The sequence below is a fragment of the Glossina fuscipes genome, unplaced genomic scaffold (genome assembly GCF_014805625.2).
Source record: "Glossina fuscipes isolate IAEA_lab_2018 unplaced genomic scaffold, Yale_Gfus_2 154, whole genome shotgun sequence".
Taxonomy (NCBI): Eukaryota; Metazoa; Arthropoda; class Insecta; order Diptera; family Glossinidae; genus Glossina; species Glossina fuscipes.
The window spans coordinates 316,857-333,022 of record NW_023998497.1 but is presented as its reverse complement, the minus strand read 5'-3'; the positions used below and the strand labels follow the sequence as shown (position 1 = coordinate 333,022).

The following is a 16,166-nucleotide window of genomic DNA, read 5'->3' as shown; positions in this document are numbered from 1 at the left end:
TACGCCTCATGCACGATTATATCCACCTGGTGACAGCATTCCACAGCAACATAGCACGCGACTCCAGCTACAACATAAAAATCATAGCCCAACTGAAAGACGAATATCTGAAGGATGAGAACTTAGCCAAATGCAACTTCTGGCTAAGTAAAGGGGTATTACCGTCGGGCGTCGCAACGCAAAGGTCACCGGCGGCCTCAAGGTAATGAGGGCCTATAGATATATTCGTGCAATGACGAAATTCACCAACGTGTTTCACAACAACGAGTTACACAACGACACATGGCAGAATAATAAGGCTGAACTCAAATCTGTCGTCAAATACCTAAAAAAGGAACATAAGATGACGGAAGTATCACTGGCCGTTCAACTTACTGCAATCAACTTCATGAAGATAATAGAAGAGCAGCTGCGAGCTTATCCTGACATTTCGATTTCAGGGCACAGGATAAGCCAGGACCTGTTAGAAAGCTTCATCTGTAATATGGCGCAAACATATAGGCAACGGTTGCGATTACCCTATGAAATAAGTCAACTTACGAAAGATCTCATTAAATTTCAAACGCAGTTTTGGGCGACATCGACGACCGACGACGATTACGAGGTTACTGAAAAATTCGGTTATCGAATTGAAAAACACACCGAAGACGAGTTTCGGCCGTTCGGCCTGGATGGCGTGGCGTATGATGACATTGACACCCAATGAAGGACACCTAAACACCGCAAATATTTCCGGCTACTGACAGGATACAGAGTAGGTCAGTATATAAGGGATCAAATACGATGCCAGCCATGCATGCAGGATTTAACTATGAGCAAAAGAGAAGCATGCAAGAGAATGGGCCGCCAACAACTATAACAAAAAATAAACATAACAACAAAATCCCGACCAGCGAATATTTAAATGCAGAGTTTGTGAAGGAGGGCGTCAATATCATATTCGAAGAAGTGTACTATCTACTATACATCATAACCAAGAAGCATATGCCGGACAAAAACCTAAGAGCGCGTGCTGTGGCGACCATTGCGGAACTGATTCCATTCTTCAAAGGGAAAGGAACCTGCCCAAATGGAGATGAACACAGGAGGAATTTATTATCATATATTGTTAAACTGGCGCTGAGCGGTAAACATTGGAGGGAGAGACCGGACCGCAATGTGTCGTCTTTCTCAAGACAATCAGCAGATAATTAAAATAGTTAGAATGTATTCATATTGTCAATATTTTCATTTACTTATCTCATGTACCTCATGTTCACTTATGTCTACATTATACACATTTATATTATGTATTTATATTATATTTATATTAAGTCAATTAATGAGCGGGGCTTCATATATATCTCTTATTCATAACTATTCATAACATTGCAAATATAATGCAAGTTATATTTATTTAAAATAATGTGATATTTAATATAATTAATATAGTTTTTGAGCCGATAGCCTGTGTTGCCAGTGCTCAATGTCTTTTTCTAGTCTAAGAATTCAATTCATTTGTCTAAATTTAAAATAATAATAATAATATAGTTTTAAAATAAGTATATAATGGTGTAGGCCTATAGGGGAGCCAGCCATTCAAAACAATTGGCAACGCGCCTGTCACGGTACCTCAAGGGTGGCGTGCAGAACCGTGATAAGCGATCGTAAATAAAATTCCTATACTACCCAAACCTTTAATGATGTTTAATAATGTTTTGATGTTCAACATTCTCTTAAATGAAACTATCGACTGCAACAGAAACCTTGAAATTTCTTGCAGGAAGACCAGTATTGAAAATGGGCCAAATTGGTCGAAGGACGGGTCCGCATTGTCATCTAAACCTCTGTTTTTCAAAAAACATAAAAAATTTTTTTTTTGCTCACTATTCATGTACTCATAAGCTGTAGCAGATAAATGTACAAAAATGATGCTATAGTATTTGAACAAAAATGGAAAAATTTGACCACGCCTACCCAATAATATAGTGTATTAAAATTTCACTTTTTTCAATACTTTTCTAACACGCAAGAACAAGCTTCAAAAACCTTTTAAGTCGATATTAAATTTCAAGTAATATAAATAAATTCCTGCCCTTAGTTTATTCTTATTCGAACCATGAGTAGAGGCGTTCCCGTTTTTTTTGATTTTTCTTATTGGGGAAATTTTCCAAGAAAATAGTGTAACTTCTAGTCAAAACTAAAACTTAATGTTATGCATAAAGATTTCCAAGAACGCGAAAATAAGTAATTGATGCCAAGCAACAGATCGCTAACTCCTTCGAGCTGATTAGCAAATCTGGAGATTCAGATGCGACAATTGAATTTGCTGCCATCAGTTGCTGTGAAGGCAAACATTTGCCTTTTATTTCGATATTTCAAACTATGTTTTCGGGAAACAATTGAAGCCAGGAGCGAACGGAAAATATTGGACGATTTTTTTGGATTATGTTTGACACGACATAATCCGACATATTCATTAAATGTTTAACACTTTAAGAATCAATAGCACAAAATATTGAAAACAAAATAAAAAAGTTGTAGCTTTATGTTGTTGTATACATTTGTAGCTTTTTTTTATTTTCATAGACAAATTGATGCTTTTGTTCATTTTCATTCATTTCACATTAACATCATAAATTTCACATTTATTAAAAACAACTCTGTACTCTCTCTGTTCTGAAATACGGTACTTTTTATAAGCCGCTTGAAGGGGAAAATAAGGTGAATTCAAATTCATTTTAGAAATGCATTCACGTATTAGGAATTATCATTACTTATTAGTTGAGAGGAAGAAATACAGGCAAGCATGCTAAACTTCTAAAACAATCTCGGGATACAAAAGCAAATTGCAAACAGAAAATCTTGCGAAAATTTATATAAATATTGTTTAGGCGATAGAGGAGTCGAAGATTGTTGTTGGAGTTTTGATGGAGATTTTTCAAGAAATGCTAGAAAGATACCACCCTACATATGACTTTCGCTGTATTCTGCTTTGACTAAAGTTGATTTTGAAGTCATGTTTAGTTCGTTGTTTCGATTGTACGGTTCGCAAAAACTAGCTAGACCTCCAAAGTTTATACCAAGATTTTAATAGCCCTTTACATAAACAATAAGCTATTTGCAGTTGCTGTCTAACATTAATAATCTTGATTAAAAGGAAACCGAAAGCGTAAAAAGTGCCTTCAGATGAACTTAAGGAGTTCTTAAGAGATTTTTAAAGTAAATCATTTTTTGCGTATTTTTTTTTACAACTATTGATGTTCTTTTTATTATATAAGCAATAATTCGTAAATAATTTGATTGTTGCATGGTGATGGAGGAATTAACAGAATTCATAGTCTAGAAAGCTGTCTATCGGATTATCGGATATTAAATTGCTTTCAAGTGTTTTTTTAACAGCTAAAATATGGATAAAAGAAAGCAAGTCAAGCAAAGTCAGCTTTTAGACACCCTACCCCAACTTCGCCTAGCAGAATCACTCCGTTTGGTCATAATACACTAAAGGCGGCTCTTTATCTTCATGCAAAGGCACACTTTTCGTGAAAGCCCAACACATACGACATGATCTAAATTTTGCATATATTAGCTTTTGTCATAAAGAACTAGCAATTATACTTTACCTTCATAAAAGAGCTTGGTTCTCATGATAGCCCCGACATATGTTAGGGTTTAAAAACTAGAGCTATGTAGTCCGGACTACCATTAATATTTTTGTCAAATTGGCACTACGGACAAATCTTAATCATAAAAATTGAAAAATGAAATCCTTTTTTTTGAAATTGTTTCGGTATTGTTCAAGAGAAATTTTATATGGAATGGGATCCTAGAGGTAGACCTATGTAGTTCAAATTTGGTCCAATTAATTCTCATGCCAAATTACCATAGTGAACAAATTTTCATCGCAAAGCATTAACAAGTAGGGGTTTTTGGTACATAAGGGTTTATGTTCTCTGAAAATTCTTGTATGCTCTAGTATTTAAAACATAGACTTACGTTGTCCAAATTCGGTAAGGTTGATTTCTTTTTACCATATAAACATTCAGTTTCAAGTCAAATTTCTCATACCAACTAAAAAGGTCAAAACATTATTGCCCGGTGACTTTTGTTGAATAATTTTGAAAACTGCAATTTTCCCGACTTTTCAAATACGGCATTATATGGAGAGTTGAAAAAGTGTGCCGATCCGAGCCATTTTCAATATCGTGCGCCCTTGGGTTAAAACGCATCGGTATACAATATATTGTCAAAATGTCTCAAAAATTGCGATTTGCAGGTTGTAGTGATGTTGCAAATGGAATTGAAATAGTATTCAATATAACAGACCTACTGTTGAATAAAAAACAAATCGTTTATAAATTCAATGAAATTTTTTTTGTCGAATAGCACTACTCGTTTATTCAAAAATAGTTTTAATACCAATTTTGATTGTAACACGAATCGTGTACATCTCTATAAACATACAAGTGCGATTCTAATCTTAATATTTATATTTGAAATTCATACGAAACAAATATTGTATATTAACCTGAGCTATATCGTATACAATAAATTCATTGTATAACAATGAAGATTTCAGTTCCGAATCGGTGATTGGTTTACCTAAAGGAATCTCTACACCATCTTGTCTAAAGTGGGATTCTTTGGGGTCTGGCATAGTCCGGCCACGACCGAAGCAACTATGTTTATCTTTTGATAATTTTGTAACATATTTAGCCGCAGTGCATTCCATCATATCACCTAACGCCACCTCTGACAGCAACATAAGGCCAGTAGGATTTTGATTACTAGTGAAGCAATAATTCGCAGACTTAGATACCATGTCAGCAAAGTAAATGCCTTTACCAAACATATAACCCGTGCAGGGAGCTTCTGGGGGAGCAATTTTCAAACCATGGGATAAAATGCCCGCGTAATTAGTAAGACGGGAGCCATGCCAAAGCAAACGACGATTATGTAGTTTCTTGAAAGGCTTAAAACGACGAGCCTCGCCTTGACGAGACACTTTGAATATATCCACGATGTCCAGTTCATACATATTATGGGTCTCACCATGGGTATTTTGAACATATTTCTGCAATAAAACATATTCTTCACTCTTCTTATCCATAGGCTCCAAAGTAATCTTGAGTTGTTCATAGTGTTGATCAATGGGATTTAAATCCCCTTTACCATCGCCCGTTTTAATTAAATTGTAGGCACATTCAATTTCCAGCAAAGAATCTAGCATTTCACGTAATTTTTCTATTTGCTCAGTGGTATCGAGTAGAGGCGGGCTCTGAGTACCAAAGTTATGTGGTATTAAAGTATAGAAACGATTAGTTGCATCTATAAATTTCGTATCAGTGCCACTTTCTTGAATCAATCCATGAATTTCAGTCAGCACTTTGTAAGCGGACTGAATTTGCTTTTGACTCAGTTTTCCAAGAGGCATCTTCTCCATATCCAAATCAAATTCCAGCATTGTACGCTTCATGGTATCAATATCGAATATCAATTTAATGATATCTTGAACCGGCATAGGCAGCTTAGATTTAATACTATGTTCAGCTGACAAATCCACTTTGGCTTCTTCCGAGTAATCAATATCAATAGGATACATACATCCTGCTACCTAAATCGACAACAACATTAGAGGCCTTTTTAAAACCAAACAGATTAATTCACCTTAACAAAGTTATCACGATTCTCAAAATGATTGCCCGATTTTTCTAAATACAAAGCTTTAAAAGAATCGATTGCTTCAATTAAGTTTGGAAACTTTTCCAACTTATGACCTCCAATCGTGGTTCCAATGCGTCCCCAGGAACGAAACACCCAAAATCTATAATCATACATTGAAAAGTAGGAATTGCACACCTTTTGTTACACAAAAACAAACCTATTTTTCTTATCATCCTGGAGCAATTGCAACTTGTAATACGAATTCTTGTTGCGCTGTATATCTGTCTGACCCAAAACTGCATTATATTTATCCTTATTCTTAGCGATATAAACATGGGCTACGTCTTCTAAGCCGCTATCCGGATCAACCGCTAAACCATCTTTTATTTTCAAAGTCATAGATGAGGGCACTGATTTAGTATAAATGCTTTTCGATTTCAAACTTTTCTTCTCCTCTTGAGGTACACGCGGCGAGGGATCTGTGCCCCAATCGCACAACGTCATACTAGTTATAAAGCTAACTGCACCTGATGGATCAGTGTCGACTGAATCCAAATAGTCGATGGGTATCACATGTAGCCCTAATTCCTTGGCTTTTTCCATCCGACTTCCTAAGCGTTCAACCTCTTTGGCTGTAGAAAACACCGCTACAGTCTTTTCAGATATTTTTGTCTCGCATTTACCACCCATCTGGGCTACGCGGCTTTTAAGTTTCTCTTCCTGGCCCTTGAAACCTACATAAGAAAATGTTAAATTATAAAGAGGAGGCCGTTCACGTTTCACTTTAGGCCCATCAACTAAGTCGTTATCCTTTTTCAAATCAACATTTTTAGCTATAACCGCTGCACTGGGTGGTATATATCTGATAGCACGTGCTTCTGGATTTTTGCTGACTTCTTTCAAGAATTTATATTTTTTCTTTAACTCTGTTGGTACTTTACACGCTCCCCGTTTCGGGTCTTTAAGTAAATTTGTGCATCGCGTCCATTCAGTCAATTCCCCATTGCAAAGATATCCTGATTTATTAAACAATAACTGCTGACCCTTACATTCGGAACAAGGTGCTAAAGCACCAAATGTCAGTAAATCGGCAACTTGATCGAGTAACTTCTCTGAATCGCCCTCGACAGGATCTTGATGGTTAAAGCGTAATAACATATTCCGGTCATTTTTTGACATTTCCTCTTTAACAAAATCACGAAGTTTGTGTAGACGTTTCGTTTGCTTTTCCACTTTCTGCAACAATTCTTTGTTAATCTTCTCATCTTCTTCATCCAACTTTTCCAACTTAGCCTTTTTGGGAACTGGAACATCTTCAGATTTCACTGACCTTTTTTTCGAATAGGTTAGAAATTTTGAAATATTATATTAAAAATATTCATACTTACGGCAAAGCTTTTTTCACTTTTTCTTGGTCTTCTTTTCCGAGAGTGTCAAACCCTGGCAAATTGGAGCCTGTATCTAACCAGCCCAATTCGCCGCGAAGTTGAGCAAAACATTCGCAATGATGCCATAATGCCTGTCCTCCATATTTCATACCTACTTCAGTATCGTAAACAGTTTTTCGTATACGGAGCTGATCTTTAAGAATTTTTTGTTCGCACCCACGACAGGCTGCCCTACCAGATTTGGCGTATTCAATGCCGAAATCTTTCAATGCATTATTTTCGGCTTTGGAACGTTTTTTACTTTTCTTCTCAGATGTGCTGACAACAACCCCATTTCCTAAAGATTCTAGAGAGGCGAAGAGATCGGTTAATTAAATGTCAAGCGACGAACTTAATAAATATACCAACCGATTTTTTTCTCGAGTCGCTTTTGATCTTCAATCCGAAGATTCTCGTAGTTCGCAATATCACCTACGGATCCAGGACGTTGCTTTTTAAAGAAGCAAGATTCGTGAAACCAATTCGTTTGTTTGCCGTCATGAAAAGCAGACTGAACCATTACGGCAATGCGAACCGAGCCCTGAGAGATAGTGTCTTTGCATCCCTTGCAACTGGCTCGCCCGGTTTTTGCATATTCCGTTTTAAACGGTAATTCTACGTTCATTTTAATCAAAATTTAATTGAATTTTAACAACACACTACAACACTTCTACAGACAGTTACGAAAAATAGATTACTGATTTTATTAGGCTTCGAAACAAATTTCACAAAATTTGACGTCAATGCCCGGCGCGAAAATTAACCAGAAACACAGAAAGTAAAGCTCGACTTTTGCTTTTGTTACAGGAATGTGAATTGAGATGCATCTACTGAAATTTGCATGTGGACGTGAAAATAAGAAACCATGAAAATTGGAACAAAATGAAAAAAGTACAAACATTTATGGCAAAACAAAGAATAGTTTTTCTATTAAATTTGAAAAAAGATTTTTTAAGTGTAGAGATAGTAAAAAAACGCACAAGTATTCGAAAAAATCAATTATTTTACAGATACCGCGGATTAACATCGGGAAACAAAAAAAGCAGTCGCACTAAACACTATATAACTATTATATAAATATTGCCGTATGGATAAGATAAGAGATCAATAAAGTCGTTAACATATAAAGTCTATTGCTCCCTCCCTTGCTCAGAGGGAAAATAACTAAGTCATTAAAGGTTTTGCCTACGTGATGACGCACGCTTTGAGAGTGAAACTGACATGAATGTTGACGAATAAAACACATGGTTTAAGAAAAGAAAATAAAGATTAATAATCATTTTTAACGGATAGGTTCTTTAGAATTTAAAAAATTACTTTAAAGCCCTTTTGTATGGAAACATGTAATGCCGGATTACTTTTTGAAGACTTCTGCCTTACTTCTGGACTTTACAAAGATACGTGATCGAAGTTAGTGCCATATAAAATTTGCGACTGCTCTATTTCGTTAAGCTCCATTTTAAATCGCCTCCACGTTTAAGCCCTAAACACGCTAACGTGAGCACGTAGTTTGCAAAATTAGCGTTTGCCAAATTAGTAAAGCGAAAAATGCCTTTTGGAGTAAAATTCAATTAGCAAAGCGGAAAAATATTTTCCCCGTTAGCCCAATATATTTTAGATTAATTTTTTCTGTTTTTTAGTAAATATGTATGACCACTTCGAGATCGTACTGTAATGGAGTTAGTAGTTCAAATAGCACCTAGCCCAAATAATACTTTAGACATTGGTCATTGGTCAAATTAACGAAAATGTTTATATTTTTTGGAAGAAAGGCAAAAAAGAATTTTTTTATGATTAGAGCTTGCAGTGAGCTTTCAGTTACTGTTGGTTACGCTAAAGACAAAGTCGTGCTGAATAGCTGGTGCAAAATTTTCAAATGAAAGAAAAAATATGACATTTTTTTTTGAAACTGCCACGAATAATTTAACTAAATTAACGCTGCGGTCATCCGCAATTCATTTTTAAACGAAAAAAGAAATAGTTTTTAAAATGATTATAAAAAACCTTTCCCCTCGTCAAGTAGCAGTAGATATGTCCTATATTCAAGGTATTGTAAGGAATCTACCAGATCAAGCAACAATAGTGCAAGTTCATTGAGATTAGTCGTTAAACATCAATGATAAGGGTTTTGAAGAAAAATCATCAAAATAGAGAAAGCAATAAATGTTCATATAAATTAAACAAATATATATAAATATACAAAGAAGAAAAGATGAAAGTACACGTAGAAGATTTTGACAAGTGACAACACAGTGCTTGCGTTATGCGATGTGCGGGATGAAGATGATAACAAGTTAGACGGCTGTGTTTTGTAGGAAGTTGGATATTATTTGGTCCCAATACGCACGCAGATGCACGTGAGTATGAAAATTCTTTTATTATGACGACATAGAGAACATTCATCTTAATTCATTTTGCAAACATTACGGACTTGTAGAATATGAAACGCATAAAAAAGACTTTAGCTGGCAAGGATAATTTGAATGGTACGGAGGTTATGGGCCAACCTATACAAGTGAATTGGTGTTTTGTACACAAAGAATTAAAAAGGGTTCGGAAAAAAACGTCGATGAGTGTAGAAACGCATTTTGTTTTATGTAGAAAGAAGACGTATGTAAATAATGTGTACAAAGAACTTTGATGATGGAACAATCGGAATTTTTATAACCATCTTTCTAGTTGCATTTTTCACGACCTGCGCGCCCATCTTTAACTATTTCCAAAAGTGATTCTTCATAGTGTTTACGTTTTTTATAAAACGTCTGGACATTGTCGAGTTTTGGCAGTTCTGAACTTTCTTTTACTAATGCACATTTGCTCGCACTGTAAGTACTTTTTTAAAATTGGATGCATTAATGCGTTTGAAATCTTTTTTATTGAATTTACGAGATAACGCAAGTTCCTTGGCAGACTCTTTTTCATTAAGCTTTTTGACATCGGATGGAATTACATACGGTATTTTTACGGATTGCTCTTCGGAGTCTTTGGTACTACTGTTGTCACTTTCACTGTCCAATTGGCTTTCCCCTCCGTTATCACAACTTTCTTCATTGTTGCCAGCTTCATTTTCGCTGCTTGACATGTCCTCTCATTTCCTTTGATTGCTGTCAGATTTATGATCGTTTCGGTACGCTTTTCAAATTCCTTGAAAACGCCACGGCTCCCTGTACCGTTTTATATATTTGAATCTTACCATAAGCCTGGGGTTTTAATTCAGCCTGAGTTTCCATGCCTGAGCAGCGAACTGTTAAATTCTAATTACTTGTTGATGATGTGGTTGCATAAATATTTTGATATATGGATAAAAAGAAACCAAGGAAAAGAAAACAATCAAACGATGTATTATATACAGGTGTATATGTTTCGCTTCAAAACACTCATTGCCACTTTGTATAGGCGTAGTATTCAGTTTTCCGTTCCGTTAGACATGTACACAGTGTCATCACTAAACCATTCTCAAAATTGACACAGATCAATCGTCTACTTGAGCTAACTGGCAAGGTAACTCGACCGTCACGTTTAGCTGTATTTGTACCTGTGGTTAAATGTAGAATATTCTTTATGCGAAACTCCCCATTTAGCTTCGGTGATGGATATGTGCTGGATTTACGATTTTAATAGTTACGCAGGCGATCAAATATATGTTTAATAATCACTGGCTTATCGCGAAATAAATAAAATAAATATGTGCAATGACAACCATACTTTTCGTAAATTTGTTGCAGTTTTTCGGTTAAAGTAAGACCTTCGAAATCATGAAGACAACAAGCTACGGTAGCCAAGTGAATGACAAAACTAACACCATTCTTATCTAGAACGGCTGTAGAAAATATAAAACCTATTGCTTCTTCAAAAGCAAATGAAAAATGTTTATCTTGAAAAAAACAAAACATAATATATTTCCAATGTCCAGGCGGGTAGGGAATATATGCGACTATCAATCAATTTTCCAATGCATGCATGATTTTCTAAACGTAGCATTCGCAAAGATGATAAAATTTATCAAATGATACTCTATATATATCCATAAGATATGCCTATTCATAATAAAAGAAAGAAAAGATTATTACGTCAACCCAACCCAAAAAGGCGTAGACGTCTTTCGTTTGCGAACATGACTTAGTGAAATTTTGCATTATATATTGTAATAGAGACCGTTAAAGTTTTACGATTAAATTAAATTTGTTATAGACGGATGGATTCATGACGCGAGCTCAATAATCATTTTGATGAGGAATATATAATATATGTATACATACATAGAGAATTTGTTCGTTGTCGCTCAGTTTCATGCTTTACAAGCACTTGTCAAATCGGATATGCTTCCTGTGATGGATATTGTTATCATGAATGTGACTTGTCATTATTAAATTTAGAAAAGACCTTTTTAAGACCTCAAGAAATGAGGTTTCGATTTTACCAAGGATTTTCATTATTATTATTATCAGATTAATAGTACACGACAGTTTAAAATGAAAATTTAAATGGAAATGAACGATGTTTGTACGAGGTATAAGCGGAATAGATAAAGATGATGAGGAAGGTGGTATATTTTATAGCACAAAATATGTACTATCTTTGCAAGAATCTTTTCATCCTACAAGTTTTCAATTACATTAATTAATTAATAAACAAACAAAACTGAAAATTTAATTTAGTTTAATCTGTAAAATGTTAAGGTTAAACCGAAAAAAAAATGCTAATAAATTTATCCTAAAGAGGCAATTAATTATAAATGCCGAGCTTTATTATTTTGTGGCTTGATTTTCTGGCGGAGCTTTTTATCTCAAACATTAGATTCTTTTTACGCGTTTCTTTTTGTTATATTTTAAGTTTTGCGATTTTATTCGAAACTTTCTATATGTAACATAGAACCGATCTTGCATTTCTGTTCCCTCTCTGTTCTCAATATATGGTGCTCTTTTTATAAATGTAATAGAAAAATTCAGCTAACGGTTTTTAACAAGAAGCCAAAGCCATTTTGCAAGTGCACAAAGAAGTTTGACAAAGTTAGAAATTCCTCAATAAAATGAAATAAATTATAAAGAAAATTGGGGGAAAAAAGAAAAAAGTGATGTATCAAATAAAATTTCATATTGTATTTAAAATTATTATTGTATTAAATAGATTAAAGAAATTGTAAGAAAGTGTATAAAAGACGTGCTGAAAGAAATATAAGGAAATTTTGGGAAATTAACAGTAAGTACATTTATTTCTCGCATTAAAATAACAGAAATAACATATAAACTTTAGTATTTAATTATAATTATTGTAGTTATTAATTTTTTATATTTTTATCATGTAAAAATGTAATTAAAGGTTGTTTCATTTGATATTATGTAGTTGTTAATTAAAAATTTTATGATAATGGTCTATAATAAATTTCATTTCTTTTCAGGTACATCTTCCATATATTTGGTATCATATATACATATATTATATTTGTTTATTTTCTTTTACATATTTTATATTATTATTTTTCTTTATATATATTGTGAGGAGTTAAAATCGTCCCTCGTTTTGGCCTCACCGGTTCTTCGTCTCTGAGGGGGGAGTGCTAGGCTATGTTAGGTTAAGAATTGAGAATGGGATTAAGTATAGTACTAGACGGACGACGGAGATAAGAGAACCCCAGTCAAAAACAGATGTTTTCTGATTGGGATATGGTAAGGGAGCCGTAAAACAGCTGGCCTCAAATTGTCCGTGTCGAGCGACAGACCGATCCGGTTGAGCAGGGAAGAGTGTCAGGGCAGAGTTGCGAGCAAGCCGCGAAACAATACGGTCAGGTTTCTAGTGACAAGCTAGTGTCGCAACTCTCGCCCTTGTGAAATTTGAAAGAATGGATTGGAGTGAATTTAACAGCAGGGCAGAGAAAAATAACAAGTAATTTAACCTTCGCTTTTGATAGCAAATAATAAAAAAGCTGAAAATGAAGTAAACTAAATGAAAAAGATAACCACACGCCTTGCGAATCAGAGTCTGCTGCCGCTGAGCATACGCCAGCACCAGGAAAAGGGCAAAAGTCCTCACAATATATATATTTTATTATTTATTATATTAATTATTACAATATCTAATATCTATTTATATATATAGCATATATACCGGACTTAATTTTTTCCGGAATTTAAAAAAAAAACCTCAAGGTGTGACGGGATTGGGCAAAGAGGTAAATAAGTATGGGACACCTAACTGGCGAACTGACAAAAAAATGCTGAAAACGCTTAGGTCTAAATTGAGGGCACTAGACAATAGACAGAGCCCCGTTCGCACATCATTGTGAATGTACCGGTGGTGCGCCAAAAAACTGGGTTTGGTGCGCACGGTGCAGATTATAAAGAATCAACTGAGAACAGACGCTTTAATACATGACAGCGACAGCGACACTGACGAAGAATTTTTAGGATTTAATGAACCAGATGAGGTGGATTGAAATTATTATAAGGTAAAAATAGAAAAATAGTTAGAGAAAGTAGGTGGTACGATAGAAGGGGAAGATGAAGTGATTGAAGTGCAAGCGGGTGATAGGATAGAGAGGGAAGTAGAAGTAACTGACGGGACTGAGGTGCCATATATTCACAATGGGGTAAGAGTAGAAAGCCCCGGTAGTTTAAGGAATGAATTTCATTAAGATAAACCGTCGACATTGGCGTAGGCAGTGGAAGTGGAAGCCTTACCGAAGGAAATTCAGCGAATGAAGTATCAACGGCCAGAAATAGCAAATGAAGCGGATAGCATCAGAGAAAAAGAGGCGCTAAAAAAGCCGTGGAGAAGTGTGAAACTGTCATTGTCTTGGGAGTACGAAGCCTGTTGACGGCATTTAATATCATACTGTGCGGCCACCCCTTGACGAGGTACAAAGTAAACACGGACGAAAAATTGGAGGAGAATTGCGGAGGAGATCGGCCTAGTGGTCGAAGCTGTCGTTTGCGACCGAATTGTATTAAACAAGGATGCCACAAAACCATTTACAAATGGCGCATTCAATAGAAGCCGGGCAGACTGCAATATACAGCGCATACGGGTATTGTATGATTACCCGCATATGCGTTCAAAATTTTTTCATAGGAAGTTTGATCAATCAATTTTCATGAAAATGTCGTAGACGGTGATGCCCAGCTCTCCTAGGTGGGGAGAGGACGATTGCCGCTACGGTACAATTCTCTGATGACATTACTTCAGCAACATTGCAAGTGACAATAAATCGAAATCTCTTCCCGAACGACGCCGACAAAGCGCAGAGTACTTGCGACATAACCGCGATGCTTACCCGGTTCGTGAATATATTCCACCGGAGGTTCATAACTAGGATCACTTGGGCGGAGCAGAAATTCCAATCACAAGAAGTAAGCGATTATTGGAAGGAACATCTAATAGCAGACCTCCTATTCGTGGACACCCGGCTGACAATAGAAAACTTTACTCACCTAATGGACGAGCTGCTAGAGGCTTACCCTAACATAACTATCGCCCCACACAGGGCAAGCCAGTACTTGTTGGAAAGATTCTTTCATAACATCGCTACCGCAAAAAAGATGAAGTCATCAGTAGAAATTGGTGCGTTGATAGAAAAACTGATGAAGTTTCAGGTGTCCAAGTGTGGAAGCGCCTTCAGGACGGGCGACAACTACTACCTCATCAACAAAATGGACTACGAAATTGGAGTCCAGGTTGAAGAAGAGTTCGTATCATTCGACCATGATGGGGTAGCCTTCAACGTCGTACCCATAGGCCCCCTTCACAACGAAGAATACGGGATTACACGCTATATTTGTGAGCACCGAGCATGTCAAACATGTCTAAATGATCTAATCCAAAAAGAAGGAACCTTTGCGAAGAGCTGAGCAGAAAAGTTGCGAAGGAGCAGAGAGACAACTTGACCCTCAGCAAGAAATATCTGAAGCCCACCTATCCAACACGAGACGTCCACGAGGTGAAGTAGTTAAATAATCGATAATAAGATAAAAAAAAATATATATATTTAAAGAATATATCTATTATATATACATAAACATAATATTGATTGATGGCGTAGTGATCGTACATTCGTATGTGTGCGTGTACCTAAATAACTTGTAAATAACAAATTAATATTAAAAACAAGAAAAACTGAATTTGTTATGGTTTACCACTACTTAACGATCTCGACTTCCTTATGTAGAATATTTTAAAAACTAAAAAGTCCACAACTAGAATAATTACTTTATAATCAAAAATTACTTTATCTTCTGCGTATCTCGATGCGACCATTTCTGTTTTTACTTTCTCCTTTTCAGAAAATTTTGTATTACTCAACACTTATTTCACCACGTGATGATAGAAGACTTAAAAAAATTTTATAAAATCAATTTCTTCAAAACATATAGAAAGATTACCTTTCAGTTAACATAACTTAAATGTGCAACCCATTCGAAATAGTATTCCACTAAAATGATATGCAATATATTTAGCAACTTTTCCTTACTAAATAATAATATTGTTATGAAATTCGCTTTTATAGATACAAGAGATCAAGAGAAATGCACTTCAAAGTTCGTTTATTTTACTACTTTGTCTTTCACAACAGTAGGAGTATTTATTTACAATTATTAATATTAGGTTGGGGAAAAAGGAATCCATTATTTTTTCGGTAGATGGCTGCACTGATAGATTTCTCGTAAAGTATCGATCAAACAATTTCCGATACTGTACATTTACATACTGTACATTTCGCAGTAAAAAAAATTCTTTTGCTGTCTTTTGTTTGGTGCATTCAGTTGTGAGCTACAGCGTGTTAAAAATGGAAGTGAACAAAGGGAAAATTCGGTACATTTTACAGTTGTTCTTTGACAAAGGCGAAAATGCAAGCCAGGCGGCTAAAATTGTGAATGGTGTTTATGGTTCCGATACTGTAACAGCCAATTATGTGCAATTTTGGTTTCGTAGATTCCGTTTAGGAATTTTTGATGTTAAAGATGCACCTCGCATAGGTAGGCCGGTCGTCGAAAATGTCGATAAAATCGGAGAAATGATAGAAGTTGACCGGCATGTTAGCAGTCGTAACATCGCCCAGGAGCTAAAAATCGACCATAAAACAGTTTTAAACCATTTACACAA

The 16,166-nt window shown here is 35.5% G+C and overlaps 1 protein-coding gene across 1 annotated transcript; it reads right to left on the bottom strand.

The window, feature by feature from the left end:
• Positions 1–4,444: 4,444 nt before the first annotated feature.
• Positions 4,445–7,976, bottom strand: LOC119641559 (poly [ADP-ribose] polymerase). Its single transcript, XM_038040298.1, has 5 exons — positions 7,440–7,976; positions 7,032–7,377; positions 5,861–6,973; positions 5,647–5,803; positions 4,445–5,593 (listed from the first exon to the last, which is right to left on the bottom strand). Exons 1-5 carry the CDS (start codon positions 7,693–7,695, stop codon positions 4,460–4,462), a joined length of 3,006 nt encoding a protein of 1,001 aa, XP_037896226.1. The 5' UTR covers positions 7,696–7,976; the 3' UTR covers positions 4,445–4,459.
• Positions 7,977–16,166: the final 8,190 nt, after the last annotated feature.